The sequence below is a fragment of the Vicugna pacos genome, chromosome 34 (genome assembly GCF_048564905.1).
Source record: "Vicugna pacos chromosome 34, VicPac4, whole genome shotgun sequence".
NCBI classification, from domain to species: domain Eukaryota; kingdom Metazoa; phylum Chordata; class Mammalia; order Artiodactyla; family Camelidae; genus Vicugna; species Vicugna pacos.
Genome location: NC_133020.1, coordinates 22,010,779 through 22,029,757, shown reverse-complemented (window position 1 = coordinate 22,029,757; position 18,979 = coordinate 22,010,779). Strand labels below are relative to the sequence as shown.

Genomic DNA, 18,979 nt, shown 5'->3' with positions numbered 1-18,979 from the left:
AGGAGGGACGGCATTGGTCCATGCCGCAGAGCCCCTCAGGAGGGACACAGTTCTCACCTGCCCTATCTTACAGGTGAGGGCGCCAGGGCCCACCTTCCTTCTCATCTCAGAGACACCAGCTGCAGACCCACCGGCGCCCAGTTCCCCGCCACGCCCTGCAGCCCCCAGCCGTCAGCGGCCACACCTGCCCCCATGGAGTTCGCCTTGTGGTGACCATGGGTCGGGGGTCAGTTGGGAAGTGGAGGGGCTGGGCTGATGGCCGGGCCTCCTGCTCAGCCGTGTTCTCCTGGGACGCGCCCTAGGGACCCCACTGCCCTTCCTCCAAGCATGGCTTCAGCCCAGGTGAGCCCTCCGTGGGCCCAGGAGGCCAAGTGCGCCAGGTGGAGTGAGGGTGAAGGGAGGAGTGGGGGGGGTGTGTGCCAGAGCTCCAGGCTGCAGTGATGGGGGCGGGGGCAGCGTCCGCCTCCAGCTCTGCCCCCACCTGGCAGTCGCTCTCTGGCGGCCCTTTGTCTCCTTTCTCACTCGTTGGTTTCCTGTACGTGGCAGGAGCCATCCCAGACGGGGCTGGAGAGCAGGTGCAGGGCTGAGGGCAGGACCAGGCTCTTCCTCAGGGACTTTGTCTGGACCACACAGCCCACCACCAGCTGCCTCATGGCTCAGCCCTGACTGAGTGAAAATGTTGCCTTTTGTGTTTTGATGGAGCCCAGTGAATACAAACAAGACTTTGTGAGTCACTCTGAATAGGAAGTAAGCCAGCGACTGGCCTGGGACAGGACTGAACCGTCAGGTGTTCCCCTGGGTCTTGAGTCCTCACCTCACACAGAGCAGTTCCTCCGTGTTCCCCGTGGAGGGGGCGGCTTCTGGCCTCCTGAGGATGCCCCTGAGCTGAGGCGGGAGGGGAGCAGGCGGGGAGCAGGACTCCCAGCGGAGCTGGGGTTGCCGTAGCAACAGGATGCTGCCTCGATGGCGGAATTTTAAAATAGCTCAGCTGTAAGAGCTTTACCCCACTCCCTCTGTCGCCTCCCCGGTGCTGAGCGTGTGCTGCCTGCTCTCTGCCTGGGCTCCTGGCAGCTTCTCCGGGGGTGGAGGGGGAGGGCTGTCTCCGGCTGTGAACTGCTGCGGCTGTCAGGGCTCAACTTCTGCTTCCCGCCTCCTCCAGCTCTTGGTTCCAAAAGCCTTCTGTCATTTTCTCTTTTTTGGGAGGCGGAGAAGAGGGGTCTCGTTTGAAACTCCCCATTCCTCCCGCTGTGGCCCGCGCTTCTGCCAGGACAGCCGAAGCAGTCCCGGAGCGCTCTTGGCTGGGGGGGGGCCCTTCTTGTCTGCTTTCCCCTTTGCTCTTTCTAACGTCCTCCTGGGGCTTCACGGACTCCACGAGGCCCCAGGGTGCGGAATGAAACCCCGCCTCATCTTGGAGGACGTTATCCCTGACTTGGCCCTGGACTTGGTCCTGTCAGACTTCAGACATTTTTGTAAGGTTACAGGAATGAAGAAGGTGCTCTGCTGGCAGAGCGAAGGGCACACACCAATGGGACAAAGCAGCACAGAGAAACACGGCACAAGTGTGAAAATACGGCTGCACGTGACACATGTGTATTGCTGGCTCCTGCTCCTGCTCCTGCTAGGGGCTGCTCCTGGCTTCCCCTCCAGGTGGTGACTCCGGGGCCCAGGCACCTTCCATCTGTGATGCTGTCACCTTGAAAACATGGTCCCCAAGGTCACAGTGGAAGAGGGAGGGGGAGGGATGACCATGGAGGGAGTCGGGCGAGACCTGGCCTGGATGTCAGCGCCCTGTCCCTGTCCCTGTCCCCGTCCCCTGGCCAGGCCCGCGTCCAGCGCCGCTCCCAACAGGATGGAAATGTCTTCCTCTGTCCCTGGGAAAAGGAAACCGGGTCAGTCGGCAGCATCCAGCCTGTCCCTGCTGCCACACCACTGCTCACTAGGACAAAGGAAATCTGATTTGCTTAGTTTTATTTAAATTCATGAATAAGTATTGAAATTTATTTCTGTATGTTTGTTGAGTTGACCATGAATGTTTTTCTCCTGTAATCTGTTCATTTGGTAAACTGCATTTATAGATTTTTCTTTTTCCGTCTTCAACTCTGCCTTTCATTCCTGAGATAAACCCTAGCTGGTTTTGCTGTATGTTGCTGTCACTATGAGCTGGAATTTTGTTTAGGAGTTTTTTGTCTGTGTTCATAAATGAGACTGGCCTATATATTTAAGCTTTTTTCTACTGCCTTTGTCTGGTTTTGATAACAGTTCTGTGAGCCTTGTAAATAAATGGTGGCACATTCTGTCTTTTCCAGTTTTGTGGGTCAGTTTGTTTACAGTGAGATTATTGGCGCCTTGAATGTCAGTGGAACACACAAAAGCGTCTGGACCTAGTAAGTTTTCAGGGGAAGACTCCATTACCGATTCAACTTCTTTAATAATTAAATGTACATTCAGATTTTGCTGCTTAGTTTAGGAAAGTCATATTTTTCTGGGAAATTTTCCACTTTTCTTTAAGTTTTCAAATAGTGTAACATTGTTCATAGTAGTCTCATCATTAAAAATCTGTTCCTGTGGTTAGCTCTCTTTCATTCCTGTTATTGCTTATTTATGCTTTCATTTTTCTTAATAAATCATGTCAGATCTTTGTGTATTTAAATGTCAGGTTTTATTATTTCTGTTTTATCTTTAGTATTTCCTTCTTTACGTTTTTACTGTATTTTCTCCGTTATTCTTTCTCCAGCTTATTAGTTTGGATGCTTAGCTTGTAATTTTTAGTCTTTCTGCTTTTGTAACATAAAAAAAATTGGGGGGAGGTGACAGAAACATTTATGGCTAAAAATTTCCCTCTGAGGTTTGCTTTGGCTGTATCCCATTCATTCTGACAAGCAGTATTTTCATGATCATTTAGTTCTAAATATTTTCTAATCTTTGTGTGAGTTACTTGGAAGTATGTTAAAATTTCCAAATATTTGGGGAGTGGTTGGTGATCTTTCTGTTACTGTGTCCTAATTTAATTGTTCTGAAGTCAAGGAACGCGGCCTGTACACGGTCAGGTTTTATAAACGTTGCACATGTATTTGTAAACTGTGTACAGTATCTGATTTTTCAGGCATACAGTTCTGTATTCAGCCATTAGGTCAGGCTTGTTAGTGATGTGTTTAAACTTGTGTATATATTTACCAAAATCTTACCGGTTTGATTCGTCAATTACTGAGACATGTGTTTATATCCCCCACTGTAATTAGGTACTTGCCAGTTTCTCATGATAATACTGTTCACTTTGCTTTCCTTGTTTTTAAGCTGTGTTATTGTGTAGGCACAAGTTCAGAATTACAATGTCTTTCTGGAACCTGGCCCTTTGACAGCAGCAAGTATTTAGACAGTACAGCATGCCAGTGTTTTCTAAGTGCTCTCACTGTGTTAACTTACTGGCCCTTCATAACAATTCTATGAAGTAGGGGCTATTACTGCCCCCATTTTGCAGATGGGAAAACTGAGCACAGAGACATTAAGTAACTTGACCAAGGTCACCAGCTTCTGAGTGGCGGCATCGGGACTTGGAGCCGGTTAGTCTGGCTCCAGCAGTGTGCTCGTAACTACTAGGCTGCACTGTCCCTTGTTATTTGGGGAAGTTCTTTATGTCTGATCATTTTCTTGGGTATAAGGTTTATTTTTTCTAATGTTAGTATAGCCATGCCAGCTTTTTAAAGTTAATATTTACTTGGCTTATTTACATAAATGCATTAAAAATATACATTTTTTTCAGCCTTTCACTTTAAATCTTTTCAGTGTTTTAGAGATATTTCTTATAAAAGCATATAACTGGGAATTTTAAAAAATCTAAGCTAATGATCTCAGTTATTAAAAGGACATTTACAGTGATCACTGATCTGTTTAGCTTCTTTTTTTAACCATCCATTGCTCTCTGGCTTCTGCTACTTCTGACGAGAATCCGCTGTCGGTCTGCCTGCTGTCCTTCGTTTTGCCGTCTGGTTTCTCTGAAGATCGTTTGCTTCAGACGCTCTCCAGGTTCACGTCCAAGCATCTAGGAGCGTGCTTATTTTCACTCATCCTGCAGGATTCGCTGCGACTCCTGAATCTGTGGATCGGAGAATTTCTTTCACGGTTTTGGAAATTTTTCAGCCAAAATTTCTTTTCTTGTGTTGTCCTCACCCTTTCATGCCTCTCCTGGAACTTCTGTTGGGCCCACTTTGGACCTCCCCAGTCCCTCACCTTGTCGGTCGATCTCTCTTTCACACATCACAGCCCCCAGCTCTGTCTGCTGCCTTCGAGAGAACTTGCTATGTCATTAAATTTATTGTCTCTTTAGTTACGTCTCATGTGCTGCTTAATCCAGCTATTAATTTTTTTCAATGCCTTGAAATCTGAAATTCTTTTTAAAAAAAAATCTTCATTTTTTTGGCATTGACTGATCATTTTCTTGTGTAACATTTAATTCCTTTAATGACTTTCAAACTGTTTTTTGAGTTATCAGTGGTTGCTCCAGAGCTAATAATATACGTCTTAGCTTATGATTTACACCAGTTTATACCACCTTCACTTCAGCAAGATGTAAAAGCAGCTCCCATATGTTTCCACTTCCTCCTTCCCTTTTCAGTGCTGCGTTTTTTTGTGGGGGGAGATAATTAGGCTTGTTTCTTTATTCCTGGAGGAGGCACTGGGGTTCGGACCCCTTGAGCTGCACCTCCCCCCTTTTTCCTGCATTATCATCACATATATTATATCTCTATATGTTGCAATATACATTTTCTAATTATTACTTTACATAAAAGTTTTATGTCTTATTTTTTAATCTTTTCATGAACTAACCTTTTTTTTAAACATTTTTTATTGATTTATAATCATTTTACAATGTTGTGTCAAATGCCAGTGTAGAGAACAATTTTTCAGTTATACATGAACATACATATATTCATTGTCACATTGTTTTCTCTGTAAGCTGTTATAAGATCTTGTGTATATTTCCCTGTGCTATACAGTATAATCTTGTTTATCTATTCTACATTTTGAAATCCCAGTCTATCCCTTACCACCCCCCGTCCCCTTGGTAACCACAAGTTTGTATTCTATGTCTATGAGTCTGTTTCTGTTTTGTATTTATGCTTTGTTTGTTTTGGGTTTTTTTTTTTTTTAGATTCCGCATATGAGCGATCTCATATGGTATTTTTCTTTCTCTTTCTGGCTTACTTCACTTAGAATGACATTCTCCAGGAGCATCCATGTTGCTGCAAGTGGCACTATGTTGTCAGTTTTTATGGCTGAGTAGTATTCCATTGTATAAATATACCACATCTTCTTTATCCAGTCATCTGTTGATGGACATTTAGGCTGTTTCCATGTCTTGGCTATAGTAAATAGTGCTGCTATGAACATTGGGGTGGAGGTGTCATCCTGAAGTAGGGTTCCTTCTGGATATATGACCAAGAGAAAAGTTTTATGTCTTTTAAAGAAGATGAGATCTACTCTCCCTCTACCAGAGAGAAAATATATTTATTTATAAAGCTTGTCATATCAAAATTCTTGTTTACCATTTCTGGTTCTCTTCACTGGGAGGATTCAAGTCACCACCAGAAATTTGTCATTTTATCACAGCTGTGTCCACACCCCTCCTCTGTGCTGTTATTGTCAAAGATACTACATTTTTATGTGTTAAAGGCCCAACAGCACGATGCTAATTATATGGTTTTATGCAATTCCTTTTTTAAAAGACAGGTTTTAAAATAGCAGTTTTAGGTTCACAGCAAAAATCGAGAGGGAAGTACAGAGATTTCCCATAAAGCCACACCCCCCGGCGCATGATGCACAGCCTCCCCCATCATCAGCAGCCCCGCCAGACGGCACGTTTGTTACACCTGAGGAGATGCGTGGACACGCACCGCCCAAAGCGCACAGTTTACGTCAGGGTTCGCTCTCGGCGCCGCGGTCTGTGGCTCTGGACGAGTTACAGGGGTGCGTGTCTAGAACAGTGTCAGGCCGAGTATTTTCGTGGCCCTGAAAGTCGCCCGTGCGCCACCTGTTCATCGCTCCCCCTCCCCCCCAGCAAGCACTGATCTTTTTACTGTCTCTGTGGTTTTGTCTTTCCCAGAGTGGCATGCGGTTGGAATCCTACAACATGTGACCTTTTCAGATTGGCTTCTTTCATTTAGTAATCTGCATTTAAGTTCCCTCCATGTCTTTTCGTGACTTGAAGCTCATTTATTTTTAGTGCCGAATAGTCTTACACTGTCTGGCTCTTCTCCAGTGTATTTCTCCACGTACCTACTGCATGGCATCTCTGTTGCTTCCAAGTTCTGGCCGTTGTGAGTAAGGCTCCTGTAAATACCCACGTGCAGGTTTTGTGTGGAGGTGAGTTTTCAGCTCCTTTGGGTGAACATCAGGGAGCACGACTGCTGCGTTAGAATTGTTTAGTTTTGTAAAAATGCCAACTATCTTCCGAAGCAGCCGTGCCATCCTGCACGGCCGCCAGCCACAGAGGAGGGTTCCTGTTCTGCGTGCTCGCCAGCGCTGCTGGTGTCAGTGTCCCCGACCCTGGCGGTTCTGGTCAGGTGTGTGGTGGTACCTCGCTGTTGTTTTAAGTGCCTCTCCCTGATGACGTAAGACCTGGAGCATCTTTTCCTGTGCTGATTTGCCATCTGCATGTCTTCTTTGGGGAGGTGCCTATTAAGTTCCTTTGAGACTTTTTTTTATATGGGTTGCTTGTCATCTGTGGTTGAGTCTCGTGTGTGCTTTGGATAACAGCCCTTTATCAGGTGTGTCCTTTGCAAATACTTTCTCGCAGTCTGTGGTTTACCTTCCCGTTCTCTTGACAGTGTCTTTTGCAGAGCAGACATTTAACATTTTTACGTCCAGCTTCCCGTTCTTCCTTTCTTAGATCACAGCTTTGGTGTTGTATCTAGAAGTCATGGCCAAACCCAGGATCACCTAGGCCTTCTCCTGCGTGATCTGCTTTACATTTAGGCCTGGGATCCACTTTGAGTTAATTTTTGTGAAGGGTGTAGATCTGTGTCTAGATTCTTCTTCTTTTTTCATGTGGATGCCCAGTTGTTCCTGCACCATTTGATGAAAAGAGGCAATTACTTTTTAAGTAAGTGATAAGAAAGGAGAAGAAATACGCAGTTACATTGTTTTCTGTAAGTACCTACCTAGTGACCTTTCCTGGCAATCTTTGTGTTCTTGGCGAGCATGGATCTGAATGATTGCTTCCAGCCTGAAGCGCCTCCCTCAGTGTAGTGTTTCTTTCTAAGGCAGGTGTGCCAGCAACAGGCTTCTCAGGTTTTGTTTCTCTGGAAATGTCTTCATGTCACCTTCACTGTTGAAAGGCAGTTTTGCTGGATGTAAGAATCTTGTTTCACTTCCTCCTTCAGCACTTGCAGTGTGTCTCCCCCCGCTTTCTGGTCTCCACTCTTTCTGATGAGAAGCTTGCTGTTAATCTTGCTGGGATTCCCTGGTATGTGACATAGTTTTTCTCTTGCTGTTTTCAAGATTTTCTCTGTGTCTTTAGCTTTTGACATGTTGTCTATGACGTGCCTGGATGCGAGTCTCTGTGCGTACCCTGCTTGGAGTTTGTTGAGCTTCTTGGATGTGTAGATTCATAGTTGTTTTTTTTAAATCAAATCTGAGACATTTTTCAGACATTATTTCTTTGAATTTCTTTTTCTGCGCCCTCTCTCTCTCCTCTCCTCCAGGTACTCCCACCGGGTGCCTGTTCACGAGGTCGGTGGTGCCCCACCTCTCTCCCAGGTTCTGTTCGTTTTCTTCTGAATTCCCTTCTCTCTGTTCTTCGGTGTTTGGCCCCTGCCAGTGTGTCTGGGCTAACACCGGGACTCCTTCACCAGAGGGTCCTGCACGCCTGTGGGTGCAGCCTGGCTCTGGGGACTGGGGGCTCTGAGTGGTGGGCAGAGAGCGTTGTCTTCAGAGCGCTCTCAGAGGAATCCTGAAGTTTCACATCCTCACAGGCCGAAGCTTCGCAGACTCATCCTGCTCCAGGGTCCTCGCCAGCTCCCCGGTCATTTTTTGGGAGTTGGCACGGTGCTGTGCCTTTCCACAGGGGCCCCCAGAAGGCTCCACACAGCCTCCGACAGCTCCCGGTGGTACCTGCTGTGAAGGCGGAGGGCAGCAGTGATGCAGGGACAGCAGGTCAGTCAGGAACAGGCCTTGGCTCAGTGCTGAGGGGCCGCCCTGCCCGCTGAACTTTCCTGTGCTGCTGGGCTGATCTGGGACGTCTGCCCTCCCCCTGGCCTGCCTACGGCTGCTCCAGGAGGGCAGTGACCTTGGCCTTTCCCCTCCAGGAGGACCAGGGTATCAGGTCTCCAAACAAGCCTTACCCAGTGCCCCCACCCCCATTTAACAGGTGCTTAGAGAAATAATTTTTGGATGAAAACCTGCTTAGTTTGTCCTTGTCCCCGAGGATGGAAAGGAGGGTTGTGGGTGGGTGAGAGCACTGGGCTGAGAGTCAAATCTCAGCCTAACTCTGCCCTGTACTGGCTGTGTGACTGGAAGTCAGCTGCTCCACCTCTCTGTTTCCAGGCCCGGGTGCTTATGAGCTGCTCAGTGACTATGTCTTCCCCTTTCCAGTTCCTCGTGGCATGTCTGTACTCACTTATTGTACGACAAAGTCTTTTTAACTTCCTTCTTCTCATCTTGGCCACATCTTTGCCAAGCCCTCTCCAGGCTGAAGCGAAGGCTCTGTGTGTGCGCGCACGTGTGTGCGCGGTGTGCACATGGCAGATCAGACACAATCCAGTGCAAAACGGGTACCCCTCCGGCATTCTGACTACCAGGTACCGTGTTTTGCGCCCTGATTTCTCATCCTTATTATCTGTGGTCTCTTTGTTCAGGAATAAAAAGGAAAATTGGGCTAAAGACTCTCATACAGAAGTTAATCTGAGCGATTGAAGCCCGCTTCCCAGAAACGCAAGGATGACCTCAAAGGGCTGTTACCCCGGAGTTACCAGGGAGGACACCTGTCTCCGGAGGCACTGGCGGGTGAGAGCAGGCGGGGGGCGCTGGAGGGCTGGGGTGGTGGGCAGGGGCCGGGCGGGGCGTGTTCTCGGCGTTCCCTCCAGAACCCCGTTCTCTGCCTCCATCAGCTGCTTCCTTGACTCGAGCAGGAGTCCTGGGCCAGCTTTCAGGTGAGCTGCTGGCTGGTGTTTCCTCTGGGGGAGAGCTGGGAGCCCAGGTGTTGTCACTCCCGGTAGCAGCTGGCAGCTCCCCCATCCGCTTTCTAACCTGGACGGGCTCAGCCCTGACACCTGCTGGAGCTGCTGTGGTGCTCACAGGAGTGCAGGCTGCCCCTGCTGCTTCCTCCCCACCTTGCCCGAGTAGGCAGGCCTCGCACCAGCTGGCAGCGCCGAAGCTCCCACGTGGTGAAGCCTGTGAACGGCTCCAGGAACCGCTGCTCCTCACGAGAGCCGCTTAGCTCCCTGGAGTTTACCTAAGTGCAGAGCTTCCGGGAGCGGAACTCTGAACGTGGCCTCAGGAAGGAATCCAGCCCAGAAAACTGTCATTAGCGGCCGCCCGCGCTAGGAGTAGAGGTTCACGGGAGGGTAAGACACGAGCTAAATGGAATGGCGATGGTAACAACAGTCAAGGTTAGCCGAGAACATTCTCCATGCCAGCCACTGGGCCAAACCCTTGGGACTCATGACCTCCCTCAATACAACAGCCTGGTGAGATAGATAGCGGCCCTTTTTCACAGCTGGATAACCTGAGGCTCAAAGAGGTGAAGTAACCAGTCCGAAATCACACGGGCTGAGTGGCAGAGCTGAGACCTCCGCCCCAGAGCTCAGCGCGCCCCGCCAACCCGCTCTGCCTTGCACTGCTCCTCACGAGAGCCGACTGGCCACAGAATTTTCCAAATGCATGTGTCATGTGAAAATCCCACATCTACCACGGATTAGTTGTGCAGACAACTCCAAGAGGCTGGGAAGAGCAGGTTCAGCTCAAAACGACCCTATTCAAGAAGCAGATTCAGGGGCAAGTCCTGGGCAACCAGCCGCTACCACCACTGAGCCCCACTCCCTCAGTCGGCCTGTTTGGGAAGTCGTCTGGGAAGGTGAGACCCAGCTGCGGCGGCCTGAGAAACGAAGGCAGGGAACAAGCAGCCTCAGTGTGGCGAGGAGGAGGAAGGGGCGGGCAGGCTTCCTGCCCTGCGTCATAGGCTGGGTGTTTGCATCACACAGACCTGCTTCCTAAGCCCCACAGTCTTGGCTCCGCCTGCTGCCTTCCTGAGCTGCTTCTGGATTCCAGCCCCGTCAGGCACTAAGTCCAGGAGGTGAGTCAGGACGAGCTGGGAGCTAGAGACGCAGGGCTGCCCAGTTCCCGCCCACTGGCCAGGACGCCGTGCTCCCCATGACCACCTTTGGGCCTGTGTTTCTATCAGGGTGCCCGTTCTCTGGGTGTCCCTTTATTTTCCTCTGCTGTGCATCTTCCTGTCGCCCCACTCTTCCTGCTTTAAGGACCTCAGAGAATACTGAAGGCCCACTTGGCTGGGGCCACAGGGACCACCCCCACCCCTCCTTTCATCCCAAGCATTCATAGTCAAAGAACTGCTCCATTCACTGGAAACGGGTACCTCCCCCAACTGAGCCCAGTGCAGGGCACACGAATATGTGGAAATAGTCTCCCGTTCCTGGTCCTTGTAATCAGTATGGCCTGACTCCTCCACTGGTTTTTAAGGTCCCCAGGGAGAAACAGGATGTCCCAATGAAAAGGGCACTTGACGGAGGAGAGGCCAAAGCTGCTCTGGTGCCTGCAGAGGTCTCAGCCTGTCTTTTGAATCTCGCGCTTGGGGCACGGTCTACACTGAGCCCAAGGCTGTCAGGTCCCTAACACCCCGGGGACTCAGCAGGTGGGACATCACCGGCTACTTCCCATCCCGCTCCCAGCGACCCTCCTGGTTGGGACCGCGGCGCCCTCCGCCCCACCCCAACTCCGCGCCTCGAGTTCCCCCACCCGTCCTCCTGCCGACCCAGGCTTTCCCCCTCCCGGCCCTCAATCCAATCCCAGTTTCCCCGCCCCGCCCCTAGTTCTCTGCTGGGCCGCCCCGCGCGCCGTCACTGCCACCGTCACCGCGCGTCGGCGGCAGCCCGCGCGCGCCCGGCCACGGGGCTTGGCTCGCGGCGCGCGGCTCCGGCCGGGTAGGCGGGAGGGAGCCGAGGACAATGCGCCCCGCGCGCGGCGCCCCCCGCGCGGCCCCGCCCCCCGCCCGGCTGCAGCCCCGGTTCCTGCGCGGCCGGAGCGGCTCGGGCAGCAGCAGCGGCAGCAGCACCGGCAGCGGCAGCAGCGCGGGCGCCGAGCGCGAGGACGACGACGAGAGCGCCAGCATCAGCAGGCCGCTGGTGCCCGCCGCGCCCCCGGGGACCCCCGCCGCCTCCCGCGCCTCCACGCCCACCTCCCCGTGCAGCATGACCGCCGCCGACCTGGGCGCGAGCGCGGCGGCCGGGGCCGTCGGGGGCGCGGGCGGCCCGGGCCCCGGCCCCGGCCCCTCCTGCCGTTCGTGTTGCGGCTGCTGCGGCCGCCGGGCTCGGCCGGGCCGCGGGGGTGGGCGCCGCGGCTGCGCCCCCGGCCCGGGCTGCCGCTGGGGCTACCAGGCGCTGTCCGTGGCGCTGCTGCTGGCGCAGGGCGGCCTGCTGGACGTGTACCTCATCGCCGTCACCGACCTGTACTGGTGCTCCTGGGTCGCCACGGACCTGGTGGTGGCGGCGGGCTGGGCCATCTTCTTCGCCAAGAACAGCCGGGGCCGTCGGGGCGGCGCGCACGCCCACCACCCGCACCACCCGCACGCCGCGCCCCTGCACCTGCCGGCCGCCGCCTCCGCCGCCGCCGGGGCTGCGGGCGCCAAGGCGCGCGGCGGCCGCGGGGGCGCAGGCGGCCCGGGGCCGGCGGGGGCGGCCGGCGAGTTCGCCTTTGCCTACCTGGCCTGGCTCATCTACTCCATCGCCTTCACGCCCAAGGTGGTGCTCATCCTCGGCACGTCCATCCTGGACCTCATCGAGCTGCGCGCGCCCTTCGGCACCACGGGCTTTCGCCTCACCATGGCGCTGTCCGCGCCGCTGCTCTACAGCCTGGTGCGGGCCATCGGCGAGGCGGGCGCCGCCCCCGGCTCCGCGGGACCCCTGCTCCTGCAGCCCCAGCAGCACCGCGCCGCTGGCTGCTTCCTGGGCACGTGCCTGGACCTGCTGGACAGCTTCGCCCTGGTGGAGCTGATGCTGGACGGCCGCGCGCCGCTTCCCGCGCACCTGCGCTACCTGCTGATCGCCGTCTACTTCCTCGCGCTCGCCTCGCCGGTGCTCTGGCTCCACGAGATCCACGCCGCCGCGGCCGCCGCCGCCGCCCCCCGGGGCCGGGCTTCGCGGCCGGGCCGCTGCGGCCGCCTCCTGCGCCTGCTGGGCGGCTGCCTGGTGGACGCGCCGCTGCTGGCGCTGCGCTGCCTGCTGGCGGTGAGCTACCAGCAGCCTCTCTCTGTCTTCATGCTCAAAAACCTCTTCTTCCTCGGCTGCCGCGGCCTGGAGGCCCTGGAGGGCTGCTGGCACCCGGGGATCCTGGCGTCCCCGAGTCGAGCCAGGGCGGGCTACGGCGCTCCGCCCTCTGCCTCGCAGGTGCCGGGAGGCCCCCAGCTGGCCCACTGCGTCTCAGAGGACGAGGGGGGAACCCACGGCTATGTCAACACCCTGGCTGTGGCCTCCCAGAATTGAGGGGTTGGGGGGCTCTCCTTGGGGATGGGAGACCCTCACTCCCCGTCTTCTGACCTTCTCCCACCAGGTTGGATCAGCCTCTGTCTGGGGCGGCAACTGTTAATAGGGCCAAGGGCCAGTGTGCCCTTCTGAACGCCTTGTGTCAGACCTGCCTGGAGGGAGATGGCGCTGCGGTGACGAGGAAGGTTCCCTGACTGTGTCCTCATCTCCAAGCCCTCCCCTCACCCTGGCCTCCAAGGGGCTGGGTGCCCCTGCATCTTGCGTGCCCCACCTCCACCTTGATTCCTATCCACTGTGGGGGAGGGTGGAGGAAAGGGGTGTCCAGGCAGGGGGTGCTGGGCCAGGGCTCTCCCTCCCACATGCTTGGACTTGCCAGCTGCTTTTAGGCTGTGGGTAGTGGCTGTTGCCCTACGCCTTGAAACTGACCCAGAATCCACAGTTCCCCCAACGTGTGTGTGTCGTTTCTTCCAGATGGCAGATGCGAAGTCTGCGTGTGTGCGTGTGGGTGTGGGTGTGTGTTGTTTCCTGTGTCCCTCACAATCAGTAGGAGATCTGGGGAGTCCTTGCTCTCCCCACCACACTCATTCCTATCTGAATCAGTGGCCATGAATTCCCAGAAAGAGCTGGGCTCCTGGGGGCTGCCTGGCTGCCCTCCTCCCAGGACCTTCCTCAGTCCGGCTCCTCTCCTCTCGGCTGGGGGAGGGGAGGGGCCACACTCTAAGGACCAAACTGCACCCGTTCTTGGGTGAGTGAGCATTTCTACCTCCATGCTGTCCACTTTAGTGGCATCACGCACTGATGCCACTTGCAAAAATGACAAGTACTCAGAAGCTGCGTTCACCGTGGCCACCAGACCCAGCTGGGTTTGGTGCCAGTGTTACTTATTACAGGGTCTGGAGCGTGAGCCGTCCGCTGCCTCCCTCGCTCCCTCCCTCTGCACCCACAGCTTCTGTCCGACCTGGAGTTTGTTGCTGGCTAGGCCAGATCTTGGCTCAGAAGAATAGTTTTGGAGGGGTTCCTGGACAGATGTGACGGTGGGCCTCCCATGGGCCTGAGAGAAGGAAATTCAGCTCCCCATCTGTTCTTCCCCTGGAAGCTTGGTGTAGATCAGAAAGGGTGACCTTGTCCTCTGCTCTGGTCTTGAGAGTTTCTAGGGAAAAAGCAGGCTGCGTGGGGTGGGGTTGGCAAGCCCTCCCCAGCCCAGCCCCCTCCCTGGTGTGCCTCCCGTCAAGGCTGATGACAGGTGACATCCAGGGGTAGCCCATGTGGAGTCTTGATGTGGGACCTCAGTCTCGGCATCTTGGCGGCGGGGCGGTGGGAGTGTGGGAGGAGAGCTGGGAGCAAGGCTAGGGGTACTCACTCTCTTCCTCACCGCCCCGAAACAGGCAGGGGTGGGGGTCGTCAGAATCCATGTTTCTCCCCCGTTCTGTGCCTGGGCAGCTTTGTGTGGTGCGGTAAACCGTGGACAAAGAGCCAGATGTCTTGGGTTGTGGCTTTGACTCTGTCACCCACAAGCTGTGAGTGACACACCACTTTTGCTTTCTGGGCCTGTTTTTTGCTTGGGGCCCGGCTCTCCCACCTTCTGGGGGCTTGTTGACAGAAGAGGAGACACAGGAGGGCTGAGGGCAAGGAGGACAAAGCTGCCCTCAGTGCTGTCCCTGCTCCCAGCCCTCCTCTCCGTACCGACAGGCCCAGTGTTAGCTGGTGGGATTTTGCAACTAATTGTGTGTTTTCTGCCTTCTCTCCTCCCCCCAGGACTCCTCTTCTTTCCCTTTGAATTCCATGTGGTCAAAGCTCTGGGGCCCAGACCCTAGGGGGCAGGAGCCGCTCCCTCTGTCCCCATGTCCTCTCTCCAGCTTTGCTGTTTCTCTGCTACCTGATCTCAGTGACTGAGAAGGACTGTGTCTGAGCCATGGCAGGCCCCCGCCCGGCCCTCGCCCCTCGCTCTTTCTACTGTTTGGGTGGTGGTCTCCCTACTGAGTGACCGGCTGTGAAATCTCAAGGCTGTCGAGCTTTCTTGGGGGGAGGCTGGCACAGGTTCCGATGAGCTGCCACTTCCCCAGTACATCGAGAGACTGATGGCACCGGCTGAATCTGGCAGAGGCCAGGCCACTGGCCCCTGGATGCACGTCCTTCTGACACTTGGTACCAGCACTTGTCCTCAGGGGTCAGCCCCTCCCTTCTGGTGTGTTTTTCTTGAACCCTTTTACTTACTTCCCTTGCCCCATTCACAACAAGAAATGCCCCGAAAGCTTCATTTTTCTGGCTTTCTAGGGGCATCTGTAGTGTGGGTCAGACCGGAGATGCTGCCTGTGGGTCCAGCAGACAGGATGTGCACTGTCCCCAGGCCTGCATCCACAGTGCGGGTCACGGAGAAGAACCTGGGGTCGGATCCGGGGCTGCCTGCCTCTAACATCGGGCAGGTCCTGTGTCTCAGCCCCTGACTCCTGATCTGGTTTAAAGAGGGCTTGGACTGGAGCCTCTCTCAGGACAGTTTCGACAGACGTGCCCCGCTGCCTACTGCACATGTTTTTGTGGAAGAGAGCGAGCTGGCAGGCAGAGCCTGGAAGATGGGAAGTGCACCATGCTAGCATTTATCATGTTTTTTTCTTCCTTCTCTTTTTAAAAATATAACCAGCCTCTGTTCTGAAAATAAAAAACTTGAGACTTGTCACAAGCTTCCTGTGTGGTTTGTTTTAAGATCTTTCCTGTCCTGGTTTCCTTACTAAACTCTTAAATATCACTGTGACATTTGTCATCATTTTGTGGGTTCGTGTTAACATTGCGGGTACACCTCGGCTACTTCCTTCCCGGTGGTGGGATCTTGAGGAAGGGTGTTGGCCTTTTCCCAGCTTGGGGTGGGGCCGGCCAGGCTTTCTCAGGCAGAGCTAAGTCACCTGGGCCTCACTCCCGCTTCTTGCCAAGAACAATTTGCCAAAGCGGGAAAGGCTGCGAAACAACTTCTTGAAGACTCTGCCTTCCTCTGTCACTCTTCCCAGCCTGGAGCACGAACTCTTACAGTGAAGGAGGGAGACAGGCCCCGTTTGCGTGTTTTTAACCCACGGGGGACTGTGGAGTCGGCACAGGGACAGGCACGCTCGCTGCTGCGCTCCTTCCGCGCAGAGACGGCCTGTGCTGCGCCAGCCGGCCGGGGCCCCGGGTGGCCTGCCAGAGGCCAGGAGCTTGCTCAGCCTCCCAGCTGCGCCCTGGCGCTCACCTGGCCCCAGGGACCCCTCACTTGTAAAACGGGAGCCCTGTCACCTCCCTCACAGGCTGTGTAAGAGTTAAATGGGGAGACATACACAGAAATGGCCCCTTCCTTCAAATGGGGACGTGTACACGCACAGTAACTGCAGAGCACGAGGACCAGTCTCCCTACACCTAGGCGACAGTAAGATGACCGAGGGTGTGATGGCTGCCGCCCGTTTCTCACAGCTGAGCCGCCTCTCACCCCCTCTGGAGGGGGGTCGTGCCCGGGGGGAGGAGGCTGGCCCTGCAGCCAGCCCAGGGCGGAGCTCCAGGTGTCCCGGCCCGCTCCCGTCCTCCCAGCAGGTCGGGGTTGGGAACGTGGGAACGGACCTTCGTCTCCGCTTCCTGAGCGCAGAGGGCGGAGCAGCTCCGGGAGGTCACCCTGCGGCCAGGAAGGGGCTCCGGGTCTGAGCCACGGCTGTCGGCCCCCTTCGCTGTCCTGCTGTGGCTAAAGAGCGGGGCCGGTCTCCCGCTCTGGTCAGGCTGCGGCCAGCTGGGCCCCGCTCTCCTCTCAGGCCGCTGGGAAGGAGGAGCCGGGACACTGAGGGACGCTCAGATGTGAATCCGCAGAGCTCCCCGCCGAGGGGCAGGGGCCTGGGACCTCGGGACCCGCCCGGGGCGGCGCGGAAGCGGGGAGGCGGGGAGGCGGCAGCTCCGGGAGGGGCGGGGTCCGCCCTGGCTTCCGGGGCGTGGCCTCGCCACTGGCTTCCGGGGCGTGGCCCCTCGGCACCGCCCACTCCTCGCAGGCGCGGCCCTTTTCAGAGCCGGGCCGCCCGGGAGCAGGGGCGACGACCAGGCTTGCGTCCCTGGGCCGGCGGGCAGCGGAGCCGGGGCCCAGCCTCCGGCTCAGGCCCACGCGGCCGGGTAGCAGCTCGGCGCTTCCCGGGGCTCGCGCCCTTGGGCGCTTACTTTCCTGCGAGGCCTGGAGCAGCGTGTGTCCGAGGTCCTCCCGGGAAGGCCCCGCTCTCGTGTGTCCGGCGGACGGCAGACGCCCCCCCCGCCCCGAGTCCGGGGTCCGACGGCTGTGGGAGGAAATCCGCCCTTGCCGGTAAGCGCCTCATCCTCTCCCTCCCGCCCCGTTCATATTCCAAGGTCAGCGGGAAACCGGTGCAATCCATCACACCTTGCGCCCAGAGAGCCCCGCCGAAGCCCTGCGTGGATGCTTGAGTGGCTGAACCAACCCCTTCAGAACCTAAGCCCCTCTGAGGACCTTCCGAAGCAGGAAGGAGAAACTGGTTTAGCACCAACGTCTCCAGCAATGTTAGGATCACCGTCCAACCTTTCCTCCTCCTCCCACTGGGACTGAGAGCAGGAAAAGCTGCGCAAATCTGGGTGGAATCGCAGGCTGAGTCGGGCACCCATCACAGGCAAGCGTCCCTGCATGGCCGGTCGGGTGGCTGGGGGTCCTCCCGGCCCCTTGAGCCCCTCCTGTGCACTATGTTTAGGAGGGGAGCCCGGGAGGTGGGGGCCACAGCGTGGAGGACCCCTGCTCTTAGAGGGCCTTTCTAGGTGAGGCAGGGTTTTATGGGCAGCGGTTCAGTGCAACATGAGAAGAGAGGTGTGGTCTTCCTCCTACATGACGACCTTGGTGTTTGCTTCACAGCAGACCCCACATCGGGCTGACAGATCTCCAGCACTTAGCAGAGCTGAGACCAGTGAAGACTGGGGGGCTCTAGGGCGGGGGGCGGGGTGGCGGTGGAACAAGGATCAGAGGCCTTGGGGACCTTCCTGACTCCGTTTATACCTGGCACGTCCACACAGGCAAACCCACAGACGGGAAGGTTAGCACTTGCCCAGGGACGAGGAGGTTAGGGGTCTTGGGGTGACGATTAAGAGGGTGCTGGGTTTCCTTGAGGGTAAGAGAAATGTTCTAAAATTGCTTATGCTGATGGCTGCTGAGGTCCTCAGAGCCTGGACTTGTGCACTGTCAGTTGTGGGTGATATGGGTTGTGAACTGTGTCTCAGTGAAGCTGTTAGGAGAGAAAAGAGCAGCCCTGGTGATAAAGGGGACGTAGGGGACCCTGCCAACTGGACGTCGGGCCTCAAAGGCCAGGAAAGCGAGAATTCGAGGTCTGTGGGTAATGTAGTCCAGGTGGAGCGTGTGCTTCCGGGACCAGGACCACACTGGCTGGGCCGTCCTGCTGCAGGGCTGAGCCCTGGCTCCGTCACGGAACAAGTCCGCCGTGGAACCCCATGCTCTGCATGTCAACCCGTGCTTACTGGAAGCTGGTGAAACGTCTCAGAAAGTGTGGGAGGCATCTGGATGCAATGATGCCCACCTCCAGGGTTGTTCGAGAGGGACGGCGCCTCTGCAGCCGGTGGCTGGGTGGGCTCAGTCCTCCGTCCTGTCTTAGTTGGGTGCTCGGCCTGCTGTAACAGACCCTGGAAGACGAGGCAGCTTGTCAGGAACAGTCCTGGAGGTTGGGAGTCCATGGTTAGGGTGCTGGGAGATTCCTGGTTCACAGACCATCACCTGGCCATGTTCCCACCCGACAGGAGGGTGGAGGGAGTACTGTGGGGTCTCTCACAGGGGAATGAATCCCACTCATGGGGCTCCACCCCCATGACCTCATCACCCCCCAGAGGCCCTCCCAATACCACCCTTCTGGGGGTTCGGTGTCAGCCTCAGGATTTAGGGGACGTGATCTATAGCACCCTTGCACTTGGTCCTATGGTGCTGTCGGGCTGGGTGTGGGCCGTGCACTGTCTGGGACCTGGGCCTTGATGGCCCTCTGCCAGGCACTCTCACTATGAGAAAGGCCTCTAAACCAGGGCCTCCGTGACCTTCGGCAACACGTGACTCAAAATGACTGCCAGGAATTCCCATCGGAGTTAATAAACGTCTTCATTCTTTTATTGGTAAGCTCTCTCACACACGTGCAGACACACATACACCCACGATACCTGGTTTCCCATCACACGTCAGAATCCTCCCCTGCGTGCGGGAGCTGGGGGCTCAGGTAGAAGCAACAGAGAACCCACAAACCCAGGGCGGACGGCATCCCACCAGACAGAAGCCT

The 18,979-nt window shown here is 55.7% G+C and overlaps 1 protein-coding gene across 3 annotated transcripts; it reads left to right on the top strand.

Annotated features, from left to right (window-relative positions):
- Positions 1-11,070: 11,070 nt before the first annotated feature.
- Positions 11,071-15,381, top strand: TMEM121B (transmembrane protein 121B). 3 transcript variants are annotated; one of them, XR_012066888.1, is made up of 3 exons: positions 11,071-12,455; positions 14,466-14,895; positions 14,985-15,381. XR_012066888.1 is itself a non-coding variant. In XM_072954554.1 (2 exons), the coding sequence occupies exons 1-2, from the start codon at positions 11,178-11,180 to the stop codon at positions 14,601-14,603; spliced, it is 1,416 nt and encodes a 471-aa protein (XP_072810655.1). In that variant the 5' UTR covers positions 11,071-11,177; the 3' UTR covers positions 14,604-15,381. The 3 variants fall into 3 exon arrangements, 2 of the variants coding, with proteins under 2 accessions (XP_072810655.1, XP_072810654.1); XM_072954554.1 differs by having other exon boundaries at positions 14,466-15,381; XM_072954553.1 differs by lacking the exons at positions 14,466-14,895; positions 14,985-15,381 and having other exon boundaries at positions 11,071-13,872.
- Positions 15,382-18,979: the final 3,598 nt, after the last annotated feature.